This window comes from Hypanus sabinus, chromosome 15 (genome assembly GCF_030144855.1).
Source record: "Hypanus sabinus isolate sHypSab1 chromosome 15, sHypSab1.hap1, whole genome shotgun sequence".
Taxonomy (NCBI): Eukaryota; Metazoa; Chordata; class Chondrichthyes; order Myliobatiformes; family Dasyatidae; genus Hypanus; species Hypanus sabinus.
In genome coordinates this window covers 179718-202154 of record NC_082720.1, presented here as the reverse complement: position 1 = coordinate 202154, position 22437 = coordinate 179718, and the positions used below count along the sequence as shown (strand labels likewise).

Below are 22437 nucleotides of genomic sequence, written 5' to 3'. Positions count from 1 at the left end.
TGTGCTCCCTCCCACTCATTCCTCTTTCACTCTCACTCTCTCTCATTCTGGCTCATGCTCTCTCTCCCCCTCTTGCTCCTCTCCTCTCTGCTGCTCACCACCACCCCTCTCCAGCTCTCCCCTCCCCATCTCCTTCACACCCTCACTCCCACATTGCCTACCTCTCATCCTCTCTCGCTTACTCTCTCTCCCTCTAAACTCTCTGTCACTGTTTGTCTCCCTAGCATTTCCCACCTCTCCCTCACTCTCTCTCACCCACCCCGACCCCACTCCCCCTCACTCCTTCACCCTCTCCCACATAGCCCACATTGCCAACCTCTCTCTTTCTCTCTCATTCTCTCACTTTCTTTCTCTCTCTCTCCCTCACCCTCTCTTCTTAACTCACTCTCTCTCCATATTTCCCACCTCCCTCCCTCTGTGTCTCTCTGCCTCACCCTGTCTCTCTCACTCTCTCCCGCTGCCTGTTGCTCTCTCACTGTCTCACTCCCTCTAGTTGGCATTGCCCACATTGCCTACCTCTCTTTTTATCTGTCTCTATCTCGCTTTCTCTCTCCCTCTCTCCATGCCTCTCTCTCTCTCTCTCTCTCTCTGGCTCACTGTCTCTCCCAAGGATTGCCCACCTGATGCACCATCAATAACTCTCGGAGACGGGAGGTGAACGTTAGGCTTTTATTAGCAGCAAAAGTGAGCATGGCATCTTGGAGACTGCCTCCAATCGCCTTTATACAGGGATCTGTGGGAGGAGCCACAGGAGCAGTCAGCAGAGGGGCATGTCCAGACAGGTACACATAGTTTACCACAACCTCTCTCTCTTCCTCTCGCTCTCTCCCACTCTGTCACTCACAAACTTGCTCTATATCTCCCTCTATCACTTTCTTTCTCTCGCTCTCTCCTGTTCTGTTTCTCTCACCCACTCTCTCACTTTCTCGCTCACTCTTTCTCTGGCTCAGGCTCTCTCACTCTCTCCCTCTCCCGTCTTCTCTGTCTTTGTCATTGCACACATTCCCTACCTCTTTTTCTATCTCTCTCTGCCTCATGCTCTCTCCCTCACTCTCCCATTCTGTTTCTCTCTCTCACCCACTCTCAGGCTCTCGCTCTCCCTGGCATTGGCCAAGTTGCCTACCTCTCGTTCTCTCTCTCTCTCCCTGGCATGCTCTCTGTCTCACAGTCTCTCTCTTTATCTGGCTCTCTCCCTCTCTCTGACTCACATGCTCTGCCTGGCATTGCCCAGAGTGCCCACCTATCTTTCCGCCTCTCACTCTCTCTCCCCCTCCCTCGCTGTCTCTCACTCTCTCTCCCCTTCCCTCATTCTCTCTCCCCTCACTCTCACCCTCTCTCTCCCTCGCTGTCTCTCACACTCTCTCCCCCTCCCTCGCTGTCTCTCACTCTCTCTCCCCTTCCCTCATTCTCTCCCTCGCTGTCTCTCCCCTCCCTCTCACCCTCTCTCTCCCTCGCTGTCTCTCACTCTCTCCCCCTCCCTCATTCTCTCCCTCGCTGTCTCTCACTCTTGCTCGCTTTCCCTCACTGTCTCTCTCGCTCACTCTCCCTCCTTCTCTCTCCCCCTCTCTTGCTCTCCCCCTCCCTTTCTCTCCCTTGCTGTCTCTCACTCCCTCTCCTTCGCTCTCTCACTCGCACTCTCTCCCTGTCTCTCACTCTCGCTCACTCTCCCTCCCCCCTCGCTATCTCTCACTCTCCCTCCCTCACTTAATGCCCAGAGCCTGGACTGACACCTTACTGCCCTATTGTCCTGTTTATTATTTATTGTAATGCCTGCACTGTTTTGTGCACTTTATGCAGTCCTAGGTAGGTCTGTAGTCTGGTGTAGGTTGTTTTCTGTGTTGTTTTTACGTAGTTCAGTGTAGTTTTTGTACAATGTCATGTAACACCATGGTCCTGACGTTGTCTCGTTTTTACTATGTACTGTACCAGCAGTTATGGTCGAAATGACAATAAAAAGTGACTTGACTCGACTCTCTCTCGTTGACTCACTGGCTCACACTCTCCCTCCTACCCTCGCTTTCTCGCTCTCCCTAGCAGAAGAAAGCCGAGGAGTGAGCAAGGCTGGACCGAGGATCGAACCCCGGTCACTACAGAAAGAATGCGGCATTTAACCACTGAGCCAGCAGAGAGTGAGAGCGGATGATAGGACAAGGCAGAGCAAGGATGCAGACAAGGAGATGAGCGTGGCTGGGGGAGAACAGTGGGTGGCATGCCATGCTCCTGTTAACAGGGAGAGACCAAGTTCGCACAGGCAAACAACAGCGCAGAAACAGGCTGTAGAATACACAATTCCAAGCAGTTGAGGCAAACAGCGCGGGTGAATGGAGGAGAAAGGCAAAACTTATCTTGACATAGAGCATTAAATGGAAAAGCAAACGGCAGGCTATACTTGTCTTGACACAGAGAGACAGAGTTACATGGGTAAACCTCGGTACTGAAGCAAATCTTGGAATACAGCATTCTAAACAGCCGGGAAGATGAATTACCACACTGGCTGAAGTAACAGCCTGGCATCAAGTGGATGCAAAGCCAGGGTTTTTTGCTGCAGGTTTAGATGAGAATCAGGTGCCTCAATCAAGGAGCCCAGGAAAACACAGGGAAAAGGGAATTAGGATAATCAGAGGAATTAACGGTCGGGACCGTGACACTCTGTCGGTCTCTCCCTCCCTGGGATTGCCCACTTTGCCTACCTCTCTTACTCGCTTCACTCCCGCTCTCTCCTTCTTCCTCTAACCCCCTCTTTCTCTCTCTCCCTCTTTTCCCCAGCTCTCTCACACTCCCTCTCACACCCCCTATCTCCTCCCTCGCTCTTTCTCTCCCTCTCTCTGCCACTCTCTATCTCTCTCTCTCTCGCTCTGACACACACTCCCTGGCATTGCCCACCTCTTTCTATCTCTCCCTCCCTCACACTCTCCCTCTTGCTTTTTCTCTCACACGCTCGCTCTCTCATTGCACACCTCTCGCTCTGGATGACTCTCTCTCTCCCTGGCATTGCCCAAATTGCTACCTCTCGTTCTATCTCTCTCTCCCACTCTCTCGATCTTTCGCTCTCTCTCTCTGCCATTGCCCAACTCTATCCCTCTCACTCTCCCGCTTTCTCTCCATCACTCCCATTCTTCCCCACTCACTCTGTCATTGCACACGTCTCTCTCTCACTCCCTTCTCTCTCTGGCATTGCACACATTGCCCACCTCTTTCTATCTCTCTCACCTCCCTCACTCACTCTCTCTCTCATTTCATACCTCTCTCCCGTTCTCTCTCAAGCGCGCTCCCTCTTGCTTTCTTGTTTTTTCTTCTGCTAGCTCTCATTGCACACCTCTCGCTTTCTCTCACTCTTTGGCTCTCGTTTTCCCTCTCTCTCTCCCTGGCATTACCCAAGTTGGCTACCTCTCGTTCTATCTCCCTCTCCCACTCTCTCTTTCCCTCTCTCGCTCTCTCTGTCCCTCTCTGGGATTGCCAACATTGCCTACCTCTTTTACTATCTCTCTCTCTGGTTATTTCTCTCTCTCTCACCCTCTTGATCTTTCTCTAGCATTGCCCTCTTTGCCTACCTCCCTTACTAGCTCCCTCTCTCTCTCCCACTGCCCACCTCTCTCCCGTTCTCCCTCGCTCTCCCCTCCCCCATTCTCTGGCTCGCACTCTGCTCTGTTTCTCTCTCTGGCTCATGCTCTCTCTCTCTCTCAATCTGACTCACACGTTCTCCCTGACATTGCTCACATTTCCCACCTCTTTCTATCTCTATCTCTCTCGCTCTGTCTCATTGCACACCTCTCGCGCTCTCTCCCTCACCTTTTCTGTTTCTACCTCTTTCGCTCTCCCATTGCACACTTCGCTCTCGCCCTCATTTCACACCTCTTGCTCCTTCCATTCTCTCTCTCTCTTGCTGTCTCGCTCTCTCTGGCATTGCCTACCTCTTACAATCTCTCTTGCTCCATCTCGCTCTCTCTCTCTCATATTGCACACCTCTCTTGCTCTCTCCCTGGCACTGCCCACCTCTCTCACTCTCACTCTGGATGACTCTCTCACTCTCTGGCTCTCGTTCTGCCTCTCTCTCTGGCATTACCCAGATTGCTACATCTCATTCTATCTCTTTCCCCTTCTCTTTCTCACACACGCTATCTCACTCTCTCTCATTGCCCACCTCTGTCACTCTCTCTCAAGCATTTCCCACTTTGTCTACCTCCCTTATTATATATCTCTCAGCTTGACTCTCTCTCATACTCTCATTGCCCACTTCTCTCACTTCCTCTTCCCCCTTTTCCCCATTCACTCTTGCTCTCCCTCTCGTTCTCTTTCGCTCTCACTCTACCCCATCTCTCTCTCTCTCTTACTTTCTCACTATGACACACGCTCTTCCCTGGCATTGTCCACTTCTTTCTATCGATCTCTCTCATTGCACACCTCTCGCTCCCTCTCTCCTTCTCCCCCTCTCTCCCGTTCTCTGTTTGTATTGCACCCTCTCTCTATCTCCCTCTTTCTCTCCCTCTCAACCTTTATCTCTCTCTCTGGCTCATTCTCTCTCCCTAGCATTGCCCACCCCCTCTCTCTCTCTCCTGCTCTTTCCTGTTCTCCTCCCTCTCTCACTCCCCGTTTCTCCGTCTCTTCCTTCTCTCTCCCTGCCCTGCTCTCTTGTTCTATCTCTTGCACTCTTTCCTTCTTCCTCACACCCTCTCCCTGGCATTGCCCTAATTGCCTACCTCTATCTCTCTCGATCCATCTCACTCTCTCATTGCCCACCTCTCCCCACTCTTTCCCATTCTCTCTCTCACTTTCTCTGCTCACTCTCTCTATGCCTGGAATTGCCCATATTGCCTACCTCTCATTCTATCCATCTCTCTCTCCCTCACACTCCCTTTGGCTCTATTTAGCTCCCTCTCTCTCACTCCCCCTACCCCTCTTCTTCATTCTAACTCTCTCTCTCCCTACCCCTCTATCTCGCTGTCTCTCTCTGTCCCCCTCGCCTGCTCTCCCCTCTCTTCCTCACACCCTCCATCTCTCATTGCCTACCTCTCTCTCTCTCTAGTTTGCTTGCTCTGTCTCGTTCTCTCCCCCTCCCTCTCTTGTTCTCTCTCTGGCATGGCCCACATTGCCTACGTCTCTTTCTATCTTCTCTCTCACTCTGTTGCTCTCCCTCGCTCTCTCTCTCTCTCCCCCTCACTCTCACCCTCTTTCTCTCACTCCCCCTCATCTCTCCTGCTCTGCCTCGCTCTTTCTCTCGCTCTCTCTCAAAAGCAAAATCAGTATTAGCAAAGCCTTTTCATTGCCATTTCCAACAATAATGCTGTGGCAATCTGTTCTAAACAACTTTATGTATTCCATGGCCCAGAGCATTTTGCCGTTAGTCATCTGAATGTTCAACTCAAGACTTAGATTTACATGTAGTTATATAATAAAAATGCACAGAATCTAATTGCCCTCAAATAGCTTTCCAATTTCCTCAAAAGCACAATCTTGTGAGTGCTTAAACCAGTTATATTTTATGCATCTCATGATCGAGGTTTTGAAATCTTTTATTTGATGGTGCAACTTAAGAAATACAAGTTACGTGTAGTTGTATGAAAAATAGCTCAAGTTATTAAACTGTTTGCAGAGAAAAAAGTATTCCTCTTTCCTTAAAAAAATAATCTGTTCTAAACCACTTTATTTATGTATTCCATGAGATGGAGAATACTGAGATCAGGGATGGGTGTGCTAGTATGTAAGGAAAAGGAAGAAAGAAGTGATCGATCAGTAAGTTAATTAAGTTCCCACCCTAATGCAATGTACCCCAAGTTGTGGGAGAGGCAACCAATCAGATTGCTAGGACTTTGTGTAAAATATTTCAATCCTTCTAGCCATAGACAAAAGGTCGCAGAGAACTGGCAAGCAGCTGACCCTTTGTTTAGGTGTGAAACACCCTGGCTGGGGAGACAAGAGCAGGAGAGAAGCAGCGAGTGAAAAATTGAGAGGGAGAGAAATAGTGAGAGAGTGGGAGGGAGCGAGGGAGAGGGAAAGAAGCAGAGAGGGAGAGAGTGAGAGCGAGAGCGAGGTAGAGAAGAGAGTGCGAAACAGAGGGAAAGGGGAGAGAGGGAGAGAGAGTGAGAGAGAGCGAGAGAGGTGAGCTATGCAAGAGACAGACTGAGCGAGAGGTGATCAATTCTAGGCAGAGACAGTGAGCCAGAGGGGTGGGAGAGAAGTGGAGGGGAAGGGGGAGAGAGGGGAGGAGAGAGGAGGAATGGGCAGAAGGAGAGTGAGAGAGAGGGGGAGAGGTGAGAAAGGGAGGGAGTGGGGAGGAGAGAGAGGGAGGTGAGAGAGAACGGAGAGGGGAGTAAGGGGAGAGGGAGAGGGCTAGAGAGGGGGAGGGGGGAAAGGGAGAAAGTGAGGGGGAGAGGGGAGTGTGTGGGGGGAGAAAGAGTAAGGGGGAGAGTGGAGAGAGAGGCAGGGTGAGCGGGGAAGAGAGGCAGAGAGGGTTGAGGGGAGTAAGGGGAGAGGGGAGAGAGAGAGGGGGTGAGGGTGAGGGGGAAACGGAGAAGGAACAGAGGGGGAGAAAGGGGGAGGGAGGGGAGAGAGAGGGAATGAGGGGACGGGGAGAGAGGGGGGTGATGTGAGAGAGAGGAGCAAGGGGGGAGAGAGGGGTAGAGAGAGGGGAGAGAGGGAGAGCGTGAGAGGAGCGAGGGCAGAGAGATGGAGATGGGGGAAGAGGGTAAAGAAGAGGAGAGGGGATAGAGAAGAGAGTGACATGGGTGAGAGGGGTAAAGGGGAGAGTGGAAGAGGGGGAGGGGAGGTGAAGGGGAGGGGGTGAAGGGGAAGGGGGAAAGAAAGGTATGGGAGGGGAGAGAGAGGGAGGGGAGAGCGGAGTAAAGAGAGAGGGGAAGGGTAAACAGAGGGAAAGAGAGAGGGGCAGAGTGGATGAGAGTGTGTGGTAGGTTGGAGAAGGGAGAGAGATGAGGGAAAGGGGGGGAGAGAGGGAGGGGAGCGAGGGAGTGGCAGAGGGGTAGAGAGAGGAGGAGGGAGGAGAGAGGGAGTGCAGAAAGGGGAGAGAGAGGGAAGAGAGTAGAGAAGAGGAGAGGGGAGAGAGAGGAGAGTGGGATGTGTGAGAGGGGGTAAACGGGAGAGGGAGAGTGGAAGAGAGGGGTAGGGAGAGAGGGGGAAGTGAAGGGGAGAGAAAGGATGGGGAGGGGGAGAGTGGGGCAAGGAGAGAGAGGAAGGGGAAGGGAGAGGGTGAGGAGTGGGGTGGGGAAGAGAGGAGGGAGAGGATGAGGAGTGGGGAAGAGAGTGGAAGTGGGGGAGAGAGTGGAGGAGGGCAAGGGGAGAGAGGAGGAGGGGAAGAGAGGGGAGGTGAAGAAGGGAGAGAAAGGGTTGGTGAGGGGGAGTGGGGCAACGAGAGAGGGCAGGGGAGACTGCAGGGGAGAGGGGGTGAGCATAGAGAGAGGGGGAGAGGGAGAGTAGGTAGAGAGAGGGGAGAGGTGAAAAGGGGAGAGAGAGGGTTGGGAGGGAGAGAGGGGGTGAGGAGGGAGGGAGGGGATGGAGTGAAAGGAGCAGAGGGGAGAGAGAGGGGAAGGGAGCAAGAGGGTGAGAGAGTGGGGGCAGTGGAAAAGTGGGGGGTGAGGAGAGAGGGGAGGTGAGAAGACCGTGGGAGAGGGGAGAGAGGGAGGGAGGGAGAGAAAGGGGAGGGGGAGTGAGTGGAGTAAAGGGAGAGAAGGGTAGCCTGAGGGAGAAAGAGGGGCAGAGTGAGGGAGAGAGATGAGAGAGAGGGGAGAGGGAGTAGCAGAAAGGGATAGAGAAAGGGGAGAGAGAGGGGAAGAGTAGAGAAGACGGGAGAGAGAGGAGAGTCGGATGGGTGAGGGGTAAACGGGAGAGGGGGAGGTGTGGAAGAGAGGGGTAGGAAGAGAGAGGGGGAGAGAGGAGTGAAGGGGAAGAGGGGAAAGAAAGGATGGGGAGAGAGGGGAGAGTGGGGAAAGGGGAGAGGGGAAGGGAAGGGAGAGAGGGCAGGGGATGGGGAGAGGGGTGAGGAGTGGGGAGAGGGAGGGGAAGAGAGTGGGAGAGAGGAGGGGAGAGGGGAGAGAAAGGGTTGGTGAGGGGGAAGTGGGGTAAGGAGAGAGGGGGAGAGGGAGGGTGTGGGAGGGAGAGAGGGAAGGGAGAGAGAGTGCAGGGGAGAAGGAGTGAGCAGAGAAACAGGGGGAGAGGAGGTGGAGAGAGGGGAGTAAGGGGTAAGAGGGGAGAGAGGGGGATCAAGGAGAGAAGGGGTATAGGGTTGGGAGGGATAGAGAGCAGGGGAGAAGTGGTGAGGAGAGAGAAGGAGGGGGAGGACAGATTGAGAGGAGCAGAGGGGAGAGAGAGGGGGAGGAGCAAGAGGGAGAGAGACTGGGGCAGAGGGTGGAGAGAGTGGAAAAGTGGATGGGGGTGAGGAGACAGTGGTGGTGAGAAGAGCGTGGGAGAGGGGAGACAGACAGGGTGAGAGGGAGGGAGAGAGGAAGGGGAGAGAGCAGAGTAAAGGGACAGAAGTGTAGACCGAGGGAGAGAGAGAGAGGGGCAGAGTGCGAGGAAGGGGAGAGGGGTGAGAGGGAGTGGCAGGGATAGAGAGGAGAGGGAGTGGCAGAAAGGGATATAGGGGAAAGAGAGGGGAAGAGGGTAGAAAAGGGGGAGAGAGGAGAAGAGGAGAGTGGGATGGAGGAGAGGGGTAAAGGGGAGAGGAAGGGGAGGGGAGGGAGGGGGAGCGAGAGAGGGAGGGGAGAGGAAGAGAGGGGAGGTAGGGGAGAGAGCCGAATAAAGGGAGAGGGGGGAAGGGTAGACAGAGGGGCAGAGTGGGGGAGAGTGTGTGGTAGGTTGGAGAGGGGAGAGAGAGGGAGGGGAGCGAGGGAGAGGCAGAGGGGTAGAGAGAGAGGGGGAGAGGGTGGCAGAATGGGATAGAGAAAGGGGAAGAGAGAAGACAGGGAAGAGAGAGGAGAGTGGGATGGGTGAGAGGGGATAAATAGGAGAGGGGGAGGGAGAGAGGTGGAAAGAGAAGGGAGTGAAGGGGAAGGGGGAGAGAAAGGGGAGAGTGGGGCAAGGGGAAAGGGAGAGAGGGCAGGGGGAGGGGAGGTGGGGAGATGGAGGGAGGGGGAAGAGAGGAGAGGATGAGAAATGGGGGAAAGTGAGTGGGAGGGGGAGAGAGGCGAAGAGGGGAGGGAGAGGGGAGAAGCGAAGAGGGGAGAGAAAGGGTTGGTGAGGGGGAGAGTGGGGCAAAGAGAGGGGAAAGAGTGTGGGGAGAGGGGGTGAGGAGAGAGTGGGGAGAGAAAGGGAGGATGGGATGTAGAGGGGGAGTGGGGAGGGAAAAGAGGGAGAGGAGAGAGAAGGGGATGGGATGTAGAGGGGGAGCGGGGAGGGAAGAGAGGGGGAGGGAGAGTGGAGGGGAGAGAGAAGCGGAAAGAGAGGGCAGAGAGGGAGAAGTGAGAGAGGGGAGAGGGAGACGGAGGGGGGAGAGAGAGGGGAAGGTAGAGAGGGCAGGGAGAGAGGGAGAGACAGGGAAGGGGAAAGAGCGTTTCAGTAGAAACTCTTTCAGGAGAAGGGAGAGGACTTTCTGCCTACATTTTGGGGGTAGAGAGGCAGGTGTGTTGCTTGCAGCATAGAGGGGTCATCCAACTGATTAAGATGGACAGCACACATTCACAGGACACGATTGCTTTCCGCCTCTGAATGTCTCATTAAACGTCCCCCCCTCCCCCGTTTGTTGACCTGATCAGAGAAGTAAGAGAGAAGGAAAATGCGATGGAGGAGTGAGAGACCTCCATCAGCAGGGTACAGTCAGTATTAGCCTCTGTTGCTGAAGTGACCTCTGATGTCCCACAAACAGGGGTGTTCATGGCATCTTTTAGAGCTGAGGTATCTGATGTGACTTTGGAACTGACTATTTGACTGATAAGGATGAATATTTGGGGGATTATGTTAATACCAAGTTGCCATGACATGAGTATTGGAAGTGGCAAGGAAGAAAATTAAGCAATTGACTAACCACAGTAAAATAATTAAACTGCATACAAATTAAGTGTTGAGTGACTCAGAAATCTGGAATAAGTTTTGGAATTGGGAATCAAATTTTCAAATACATCCGTGGGTGAGAATGATACTATTAAACTAATTTTATGTACGTTGATAATTGTAGTGCTTAATATCTATCAACTTAGGTGGAAGGCTGAAATTATGCAAAAATGAGAGGATGATACTTACATAAAACAAGAAACGATTGTCTATATAAAAAGAATGTGAATTCAGTTAGTAAATATTACTTTTACTTCTGTTGTTTAAGTGCTGCACACCTATTGAGGTTCCATCGGGGCAGTTAACAGAGTGAGAGAAGGATTGTGATCCTAAGATACACATCTTTGGATCAAGAGGAGGGATATGTTGGCCAGAAAGAACTATAATCTACAAATCAGTGAAGAGGAATGAGGAAAGGATGGTAGAAACAGACAACGGTCTTTGTTCTTGCCATGCGGTTGCAGGAATGAAGGTGGCCATTTTGTGAGACTGTCATTGCAGCCTTGCTCTAGGATAACAGTTTAATGTGGACACAGGAGTTTCTGCTAATGAACTGCTGAACCAAGTGTCTGCCCCGTAATTCCTTGCCATAAGATAAAGGAGCAGAAGTCAGCCATTCGGTCCATTGAGTCTGCTCCACCATTTCATCATGAGCTGATCCAATCTCCCCTTTAGTCCCATTCTCCTGCCTTCTCACCATAACCTTTGATGCCCTGACTACTCAGATACCTATCAATCTCTGCCCAAATACCAATCTCTACCTCAAATACACCCAATGACATGGCCTCCACTGCTGCCCGTGGCAACAAATTCCATAGATTCACCACCCTCTGGCTAAATTTTTTTTTCGCATCTTCATTCTGAATGCAATCCTCAAGTCATGTCCTCTCGTACTAGACTCCCCCACCATGGGAAACAACTTTGCCACATCCACTTTGTCCATGCCTTTCAACATTCGAAATGTTTCTATGAGGTCTCCCCTCATTCTTCTAAACTCCAAGGAGTACAGTCCAAGAGCGGTCAAATGTTCCTCATATGTTAACCCTCTCATTCCCAGAATCATTCTAGTGAAGCTTCTCTGAAACCTCTCCAACATCAGCACATCCTTTCTTAAATAAGGAGCCCAAAACTGCACACAGTTTTGCCAATTCAAGAGCAGCAACAACCTCAGCACTCTCTCCTTCTCTCTAGCCTATAGAACTGTTGGACTGTGTTCCAATGTATAGCCTGCAATTACCTTTTGGATCACCATGTATATGAGCGTCTGGACTCCAAATCCTTTCCATGATTAAGATAATGGGATGGGGAGGAGGCGGGGGGGGGGGGGGGTGGAATTCAAAGGGGCTGCAATATTGATAAGCAAAATTACTGTCACTGAACTAGGGAAAGCCGAATTACTGGCAAGGTCATTTGCTGCAATTCATAATCAAGATAATCCAAGTGAAGAGGTGAAACATTGTAGGGATAAGGTTCCAAGAGAATAAGCTGTGTTGGAAGCCAGCAGGCACCAAAATTCCGTGTCATTCACTCCTCTGCCGCTTACTTCAAACAACTCTTTTACTCCCTCCTCCGTGCTCATTTCAAACCAGTTGACGGGGTCCCTTTCAGTTATCACATCTCTTCCTTCCTATCACTCTCTCCCTAACCCCGGCAGTCCCTTCCTCTCACTCACCTCATAAGGCTGAAGACAGCCATAAAGCAAAACTTCTTATAGCCTTGTGTCACATCCAATGAGAAACTGACATAGGTCAGTTAGATTATCTTGAGCCAATAAATTTGAAACATAGATTGATCCGATAAGGAAACAAATAAGACTGGAGGATTTTGAGCTCACAGTGACAACTCCAGAGACCAACCATCGCAGATGTAGAGGAACCTACATCACACTTATGGTGATTACATAGGGAACACAAGGAACAAACACCCTTTTCCTGGATATTACCTTTTCTATTCTTTGTCTGCTCATAGAGGGTCAGAAAGAACCCTAGTGGATGTGCACACACTTAATTTGTAAATTCATGTGCTTGTTATCTGAGATCTTGTCAGTAAATACAGATTCTCTGTGCCTAACTGATCATTATTATTGAGTTAATCCTTATAATATCTAATAAAGTGTGCCATACATATTCTTACCACACTGTCAATTTAATCTATTCAATATACATATACTGTCATAGATTTATTTATTTATTATTCATTTAAATTTTTTTCTTCTATATTAGGTATTGCATTGAACTGCTGCTGCTGAGTTAACAAATTTCACGACACATGCCAGTGATAATAAACCTGATTCTGATTTGTACAGCCACTTTTAGAGAGCTATGAACTTGCAGCCTGAGATTCCTCTACACAAGAACACTTTCAAAGGTCCTACCATTAACACTGTACTATTCCTTTACACATGGCTTCTATCGTCCATTTCTCTGCTGATGTCAGGTACTGTTTATATCCTGCAGTATCCTTGGGAAATCTTCCCTAAGTTCTACAAAACCACTAATCTGTGTTATCTGCAACTTACTAACCCACCCATGCAAGTCTTTTATGTATATCACAAACCGCAGAGGTTCCAGTACAGATGATTGTGGAACACCACTAGTTATGAACCTCTGGCCAGAATACCCTCCATTGACAACTACCCTTTCACAAGGCAAGCCAATTCTGTATTAAAATGGGCAAATATACTGTGGATCACATGCATTTTAGTCTTCTGGATGATCCTACCAGAAGGGACTCTGTCAAACTCCTTACTAAAATTCACATATACAACATCCATGGCTCCCTTTATTACTTCCTCAAAATAATCAAGTTAGTCAGATATGATTTGTCTCATAGAGTCACGCTGAGTCCCTGATTAGATTGTTTCAGCAAATGCTCATAAATCCTACTCCTGAGAATCCTCTCCAATAGATTCCCTATTACTAATGTGAGATTCACCAGACAATAAATTCCAGGAGCATTTCTATTTCTGTTCTTGAAAAAATGAAAATATTAACTACTCACCGGTCCTCCAAGACTTCATCTGTGTCTGGAGTGGGCACAGAGATCTAGGTCAAGTTCCCAGGAATGTCATCACTTCACCCTCCTGGTAACCTGGATGTATCCCATCACACCATGAGGACAACCAGCTTTAGAGATCACCACCTTTCCTTACCTCAAAATGCCTTAGCATAAATGCAAACTCCCCACTGATTTCACTATCCTCTACATCCTTCTCCTTGGTGAATACCAACATAAGTACTCATTCAGGAACTTGCCCATATCCTGTATCTCCTTTATTTACTTAATGATACAGTAGGCCTTCTGATCCTTTAAACCCTGCTGCCTCAGCAACCTCAATAAACCCTGACCTAATCACAGGACAAGCTAGAATGACCAGTTAACTTACCCAGTACAGTACACCTGTCTGTGAGAGGAAACCAGAACACCCAGGGAAAGTTCATGTATTGCATGGGATGTACAGAGACTACTTACAGAATGGCACCAGAATTGAGCTCTGAACACAGAAACACAGAGTTGTAAGTTTCTCACTAATCGTCCGCTACCGTGGTGCCTGAGTCATTCTCTTCCTGTTTCATATTTTGTCCATTCTTCTGACCTAACATCTGCATCACATTCTTCTAGCAATGGGAATGTATTCTAGACTATTTCCTTAAATGTCTACATAGCAGATGGACTGATTTATCCATTTACTTCAGCAGTTCTCTCTCTTACTTCATTAACGACCTTGTTACAGATTGAAACACCAGCCTTGGGTTCATTCTTTTCTTCTGCAAACAAAGTGCAAGGTTCTGGGATCACAGAAGAAAGTCTGGCAGGGCTGAGCAGATTAGCTACAGGAGATCAATTATAAACCAATCACTGTTCAGATTGTTGGACAGAAGTTCAAAGTTAACTTATTAAAGTACATACAAGTGTGTGTCACTATATTTTTTGTAGGCATTCACAGTAGAACAAAGAAATACAACAGAATCAATGAAAATATACACACAAAGACTGACAGATCAATGTGAAAAGTCAATCTGTGAAAATACAAAAAAACATAATTAAAAGCAGTAGATAATACTGAGAACATGAGTGTAGTGTGTTTGAGAGTGAGCCTACAGGTTGCAGAATCCATTAGGTGCTGTGGTTATCCACTCTAGTTCAGGAGCCTGAGAGTTAAATGGCAATAATTGCTCCTGAACCTGTTGGTATGGGACCTATGGCTCCTATACCTCCATCCCGATGGCAGCAGCGAGAAGAGAGCATGGCATGGCCGGAAGGCGTTTTTGACAATGGATTGGGCTTTCTCATGACATTGCCTCAATTGTGGGAGGGCCTTTTCTCTGACCGACTCTGTAGCTACTACTTTTTGTAGGCTATTCCATTCTTGAGCAACAGGAAAGAGGGAACTTTCTTCTAACATGAATGTTACTGAATACGCCACAAGTTTACTGGGAACATTCTCTGTGTATCAAAGCAGGAAGTGATGCAGGAGTGTGGGTTACTGACTGACCTAGCAGTTTGTGGATCTCAAGGCGGTATGTGCAGGGGTGGGAAATGACATGATGCAAGATTTTCTACATGCACCTCAACAATTGATCTGGGGCTGATTCCTCACAAAATTCAGCTTTGGCTGGAAATAGTACAACAACGTACCTGCACTAAAAGTGCTAGGTGTCACTACCACTGATTCGGCAGCACAGCAGATCTGTCAATTGCGCTAGTGAATATGCACTTGTCAGCTAATTATTATTTCATTGTGATAGTATTTAACACCATTCTTTTTATCATAGCGCTCTTTGAGACTTGAACCTAGCACAGCAACGCTTCGTTGCCTGCTTGGGTTTGGCTTTGCCTGGGAAACTGGACTGTCGAGTCAACTGGCTCTGAAGACTTTTTTATATTTGTTTTATATTTAGTTATTCCTTTCAGCCACAGAGTAGGCTTCGCTTTCCATTTGAGAGTTTTAGTTAACTGCTCTGTTTGGCCTAACGTTTATTGTTTTTTTTATCCTTCTCTATTTGCATTAAAGGCTGTGAACTATTGACCCACCTCGGTGTCTCTCGCTCTGCACTTGGGCCATATCCAAACCCAGTAACAGCTAGATGTGACTGAGATGTTTATTGGGAGGAGTTTTGAGAAGTCAATAAGGCACAAAGCACCATTCACGCACTATCACCACAAAAGGCAGAATGATGTATACTGAATGGGGGGCAGCAGTGTCAGCAGCTCTCTGTAGCTCAGCCCACATCATTACTGCAGCTGGATTTATTGGCACAGACGTCGAGCTCATCCACTTATTCACAGATCAAATGTCCACATCATAAGCCACCTGAGCACCAAAATGACTTAATGATCACATCAACACACACAAAATGCTGGTGGAACGCTGCAGGCCAGGCAGCATCTTTAGGAAGAAATGCAGTCGACACTTCCAGCATTTGCAGATTTCCTCGTGTTTGCATAATTATCACATCTCTCAGTTTACAGCTCTCAGGAAAAGAATTCAATAAAGGACCTTACCTGTGAAAATGACAGTGCTGTTGTCAGCAAGAGGAATATCCCCAGTACAATTTCCATAATCTGCCGAATACACGGTACAGCTGCACTGGTGCAGGCAAAGAACTGTGAAGTGCTGATGACAAACAGTCCTACAGCATGGAAATAGGCCCTTTTGCCCAATTCCTGTATGCTATCACAAATGCCCATCTAAGGTAGTCCTATTACCTGTATTTGGCCCTTATCCCTGCTGCAGAAGTGCATTAAAAGAGAAGACATCTCGTGCATGGAGCATAATGAGGGAGGACCACAGTGGTACTGCGAATGCATCAAGGAAGTGCAAGGAGTTAACAGTGGAGCACATTCCCATGTTCACACACACCAATTAATGGACAATTCTGAAAAAGGTGTACATAGCGTGAAATAATTGCTTTTAATGAGATTATTTACAGCAGGTCCTGGGCACATGCTGTACATCCTGGGACGGTACCAGACCTGCAGATCATTGGATCAGAGTATTCCTGAGGCAGGGAAATCAACCATTCTTTTCACTCATTCAGCTGCTCACATCTGGAAAGTGGACAGAGCATGTATAACAATCAGGAGAGCTGAGAAGAAGCCAACCCCTCATTGACACACCCATCAGGCAGAGATCAGTGCAGCTGTGGGCAACTTGTCAAACACACACTCTTCATGTGCAATCAGCACAGTCTCTCAATCTCTCTTGCACACATTCCCTCACCTGCTTGCAATCTCGCACACTCCTTCTCTCCAAGCTCACTTTCTCTATCATCTATTCTCTACCACCTCATGTGCTCCCTCACACACACACAACCTATCGCGCTCCCGCTCCCACGTGCACAAAATTACTCTTTTACACATAAGCCCACAAACTCTCTCATACATACAAGATTCCACTCATACACATACAAGGTTTCAAACACATATAGCCTTACACACAAAGAACTTCACAATCTCACAAACACATTCTAATGTTCTCTCTCTCTCTCTCTCACACACACACACACACACACACACACACACACACTCACCCTCTCTCACATAAACAATATCAAGCATTCCACACATGCCAGTGGAGGAGTAGGGAGGCTTTGGCTCAAGACACTCTGGTGAGAAGAGGCTGAGTAACTGGCCCAGTTGCTTGGAGTGAGAGCAGGAACTTTAAAAAGGCAAATCTCATTTATTGGCTAATTGGAGAGCATTCATCAATGAAAGCAAGTTAAGTAGAGCAGCCCTTTGAGAAACTGAGAGACCGGGAAGTTGAGTCCTTGGTTCCTGAGGCTTTAGTAAAGGGGTACAGATCACAGGTTTTACCTTTGCTGTTCATCCTCAGTACCTCATTCAGTGAAGGAGGAACGGCATTTTGGGTAACAGAATGTTCCTTCTGCAAGATGTGAGAAGGGAACTTCATGGTCTCCTTGAGGACAACATCTATGGAAAGTGTGCCAGCTGGAGCTCCTGACAGATTGGGTCAAGGTACCACAGCTGGATCTGGATATACAAAGAAGCACCTGGGAAACCGAGAACCACAAAGCTGAAGCTTTTACAGTTGGCCCTCCTTATCTGCGAGGAATTGGTTCCGGGACCCCTCACGGATACCAAAAAATGCGGATGCTCAAGCCCCTTATTCAACCTGTCTCAATGTGGTGGACCTTAGGACCCAGTGGAACCCCAGACCTTATTTAACCTGTCTCAGTGCAGTGGACATTAGGACTTAGCATCGGAGCTCTGAATCCGCAGTGTTCCTGTTCACGAAAATAATCACGATCACGATTGAAAATAAAGTGGAAATAATAAAGCAATGGGAAAGAGGTGAAATGCCATCAGTCATTGGAAAAGCATTAGACTACATCGGTCAACAATCGGAACAATTTTAAAAGATAAAGTGAGAAAGGCTCTGCCCCGATGAAAGCTACAACTATTACTAAACAACACAGAGGTTTTATTATTGGATTTTGGGGTTTTGAGTTTTTGATCCTCCACATCAACCCGGCATGAATGGAGAGTGCACTCGATAGTGGTCTGTCACTGGATCGAACTCAGGAACTTCTGTTCCCAAAACCGGTGCTGAAACATATGTTTCTTAAGTGTTTTATATGCATGGAAAGGTAAAATATATACTATATACTAAGACAAACGTTTGACTAACTGACATTAAATAGTACTGGATGTACCTGTTCCAACTTACATAGTAAGAGAACTTCCGATTTTTTTTTAATCCCGATCCATGATAACCCACGCACATCCACCCATATACTTTAAATCATCTCTAGATTACTTATAATACTTAATACAATGTAAATGCTATGTAAAATAGTTGTTATACTGCATTGTTTAGGGACTAATGACAAGAAAAAACAGTCTGTACATGCTCGAACAACAAGTGCTGGAAGAGCACTTCTGGGTTTTCTTGATTCGTGGTTGGTTGAATTCACGGATCCAGAACTCGCGGATAAGGAGGGCCGACTGTACTGAGGTGGTCACACCCAAAATACAAGCTTCAGCTTGATGAGTAACCCCAAGGAATAGGATGGGGAGTAGGCAGTCAGGATTCTTCTGTGACCATACCCTTCACTAACAGGTATACTCCCTTGAATACTATTGAGGGAGATGGTCTTTCAGGGCTAGCAGAGGGAGTCAGGTCTCTGACACTTCAAATAGACTTTGAGGATCAGAAGGAAAATATGCAGTCAGACAGGGTGATTGTGATAAAAGACTCAATAATTACAGAGCACACAGAAGATTCTGGGGCTATAGAAGAGATGACAGGATGATGTACGGCCTCCTGGGTGCCAGGATCAAGGATATCTCAGAGTGGCTGCAGAAAATTGTTTGAAGGGGATGATGAACACCCAGAAATAGTTGCACATGTTGATACAAATGACATAAGTATAACAAGGGATGAGGCCTTGCAAAATGAGTATAAGTTGTTAAAAAGAGGCAGGACCTTGAGGATAAGTCCTGATGCTACATGTCAGAAACATAAGGATAGGCCACATGAATACGTGACTGAGTTGCTGGTGATTCAGGTGGTTGCAGTGATTAAGGTTCTTTAACCACTGAAATCTTTTCTGGAGTAGAGGTGACCTGTACAAGAGGGGCAGACTGCAACTGAACCAGAGGATAACCAATATCCTTGCAGGGAAATTAGTTAATTCAATACTGATAGGGTTTAAACTAGATTGGCAGGGTAATGAGACTTTGATGATATGATCATGGGATAAAGCAGTTGCCAGCGAGAGCAAATCTCATAATCAGGATAGCCAGTGCACAATAAAGGCAGGGAAAGTAATTAATTAGCTAAACTGCATTTATTTCAATTCTCAAGATTCAATATTGAAGTGGTATTAATATTGAAGTAGTAAAATTGATTCAACAGTGGCTAGATGGGAGATGCCAGAGAGCAGTGGTGGATAACTGTTTGTCAGGTTGTAGGCCGGTGACAAGTGGTGTGCCTCAGGGATCTGTACTGGGTCCAATGTTGTTTGTCATATACATTAATGATGGGGTGGTAAATTGGATGCAGATGATACTAAGGTAGGTGGCGTTGTGGATAATGAAGTAGGTTTTCAAAGCTTGCAGAGAGATTTAGGCCAGTTAGAAGAGTGGGGTGAACGATGGCAGATGGAGTTTAATGCTGATAAGTGTGAGGTGCTACATTTTGGTAGGAATAATCAAAATAGGACATACATGGTAAATGGTAGGGCATTAAAGAATGCAGTAGAACAGAGTTATCTAGGAATAATGGCGCATAGTTCCCTGAAGGTGGAATCTCATGTGGATAGGATGGTGAAGAAAGCTTTTGATATGATGGCCTTTACAAATCAGAGCATTGAGTATAGGAGTTGGGATGTAATGTTAAAATTGTACAAGGCATTGGTGAGGCCAAATTTGGAGTATTGTGTACAGTTCTGGTCACCAAATTATAGGAAAGATATCAACAAAATAGAGAGAGTACAGAGAAGATTTACTAGAATGTTACCTGGGTTTCAGCACCTAAGTTACAGGGAAAGGGTGAACAAGTTAGGTCTTTATTCTTTGGAGCGTAGAAGGTTGAGGGGGGACTCGATGGAGGTATTTAAAATAATGAGGGGGATAGATCAAGTTGATGTGGATAGGCTTTTTCCATTGAGAGTAGGGGGATTCAAACAAGAGGACATGAGTTGAGAGTTAGGGGGCAAAAGTTTAAGGGTAACATGAGGGGGAATTTCTGTACTCAGAGAGTGGTAGCTGTGTGGAATGTAGCTGGTAGAAGTGGTAGAGGCAGGTTCGGTATTGTCATTTAAAGTAAAATTGGATAGTTATATGGACAGGAAAGGAATGGAGGGTTATGGGCTGAGTGTGGGCCAGTGGGACTAGGTGAGTGTAAGTGTCGGCATGGACTAGAAGGGCCGAGATGGCCTGTTTCCATGCTGTAATTGTTTTGTGGTTATATGGTTAAAAGGTAAGGTAGGCAATCTCAGAGGATGGGCAACATACACAAAATGTTGGAGGAACTTTGCAGGCCAGGTAGCATCAGGGTGGTATATGGTGACATATATGTTCATTGATAATAAATATATTTTGAACTTTGAATATATGTTGTTTCAGGCTGAGATTCTCATCAAGATACCTTGTGAAACTCAAAGCGTGCTTTGGCACTGAGGACTGGGTTATGTCATGTCCATAAAAGAAACATAAGGCAGAACTGGCAGCTCAGATACAGATACTACAGGCAAAACAGAAGTATAGGTAACTGTGGAGGGCATATACCCTCTTTCAGGGGTCACCAACCTTTTTTGCACAGCGGACCAGTTTAATTTTGACATTATTCTTCTGGACCGGCCGATGGTGGGGTTGGGGGGGTGGGGTGCGGGGATGTTAATCAAGGCCGGAATATAGGTGATGTCAACTATAAGTGGCTAATACACTCAATTTTGTTTCTAAAAGGGTTTCTCTAACCAATTTAATATTAAACACACCGCATATTTTCCTCACATGAATATAGTGATAAGTCAATTATAACTCACTTATAAGTCAATAGCATAACATTTTAAGTAACGTTTGGATATCAAACACATAGCACATATTTTCCTCGTATGAACATATAAAATCATTGCAACACACCAATATCGCTGAATCAGTAGGAGCCCAGGCCTTGTTTCCCTGCAACAAGATGGCCCCATCATGGCCTGATGGGAGACAGCAATACTTGAAGGGGGTTCCTTATGTCCAGTCTATTCAGCAATTTAGTTTACGTGGCTCTCAGCACTTGCTTCTGTCCCACTTGCTCACGCTTTTTCCACTGAAAAAACTCAGTGGGTTTGTCTTTAAGTACAGGGTGCCTGGACTCAAGGTACTGAAGCAGTTTTGAGGGCTTCATTGCCTCTTTAGATAGCCTCCAGGCCCAAGCTCCAGCCCGCCCGCCACCAGATGCCTTGGCCAGGGGCAGCTGGTCACAGGTGGGGTGAGAGGACAAGGTCAGGGCCAGAGGTCCCCGTGCCGGGGCCGTGGCAGTCACAGATCGGAGAGAGGGACCGACCAAGCGAGGAGTGAGACAGGGCAAGCACCCACCTCCCCCCTCCGTAGGATCTATCAGCTAACAAAAGTTTGGCTCGAGGGATGACTTTCAGTAGATTGCAGTGAGGTAGCTGCTCTGCTACTTATGAAACCGAGCCTGAATTAGGTCGCCTGCGAATATTTTAGGACCCGGTTCCCCACAAACATTCAGTGTGCTAAACAGTTTTAGAGGCAGCGCCCATCTGTCCACACTGCAAGCCAGCAGCAACGGCACTGCGAGGTTAACCAGGATCCCCGGCTCCAGGGTATCAGTGGGTTTAGGCGACTGATGACCTCACGTGGGTTCAAGTTCAACAGTCACCATGACAGGGAATGAGGAAAGGTGCAGCTGACTCATATCATTTCATATCGCCAAATCATATCCTTTCCTCACGGCCCTGTACCGATCCGCAGCCCGGTGGTTGGGGACCACTGCCCTTTTTGATAAGGGAGGACGTAACAGCAGTAGCTGGAAATGACAATCAAAGTTCTAAGTAAATTTATTATCAAAGTACATACATGTCACCATAAACAACCCTGAGATTAATTTTCTTGTAGGCATACTCAATAAATCCATAATAGAATAATAACCATTATAGAATCAAAGAAAGAGAGCACAAACTCGGGTGATCAACCAGAGTGCAAAAGTCAACAAACTGTGAAAATTCAAAAAAGAAATACTAATAATAGTAATAAATAGGCAATATATATCGAGAACATGAGATGTAGTGCCCTTGAAAGTGAGTCCAATCTTGAGGGATCAGTAGTGAGGCCATTTGGGTAAACACAGTGGAGAAAGAAGAAGGGGAAAGTCACTCCAGTAGGTTGTATTATAGATCCTCTGCCATCCAAAAGTCAATAGAAAACTGAGGAACTAGTGTGCAGAGAAATTGTAAGGATTGTATTTGTAGGTGATTTTAATTTCCTCTTGGTGACTGAACCATACAGTGTTAAGGGCCTGGAGAGGGCAGAATTTGTTAAACACGTTCAGGAAAACTTTCCTGAGTTGATATATAGCAGGTATTACTGGTCCCCTTCATAGAGAACTAGTCATGGCAAGTAAATGATGGTAAGTCAGGAAGCACCTTGGCTCTAGTGACCATTAGTTTTAAAGATAGCAATGGAAAAGGTTAGGACAGGCCCACAGGCTCCTAAACAAGAGCAAAGCAATTTTGGAGGAATTTAAAAGATTCTGGTAGAGTTTAACTGGGTGAGGCTGCTTTGAAGAGAAAGGAATGTATGGCAAATTGCTTTTAACAGTGTGACATCAGGTGTCCAGAAGCAGCATGTTTCTATGTAGGTGAAGAGAACAACCAGGTAAGTTTAGGGAAGACAGCAACTATACTTCATTAGGAGCTTGAAGAGATTTGGTATGTCAACAAATACACTCAAAAACTTCTA

At 47.4% G+C, this 22437-nt stretch overlaps 1 protein-coding gene across 5 annotated transcripts in view; it reads right to left on the bottom strand.

Annotated features, from left to right (window-relative positions):
- Positions 1–11819: 11819 nt before the first annotated feature.
- The window catches only part of uimc1 (ubiquitin interaction motif containing 1), a 99618-nt gene continuing 89000 nt past the window's right edge, over positions 11820–22437 (bottom strand). For 3 of the 5 annotated variants that reach the window (XM_059989957.1, XM_059989958.1, XM_059989959.1), the window contains one exon: positions 11820–16047. Coding sequence is in view for 2 of the 5 variants with exons in the window: in XM_059989959.1 (XP_059845942.1) it covers positions 16026–16047 (22 nt within the window). In the remaining 3 variants the exon portion in view is untranslated. Of the gene's footprint in view, positions 21506–22437 lie in introns of all 5 variants that reach the window. The other 2 variants (XM_059989955.1, XM_059989956.1) reach the window with 2 other exon arrangements.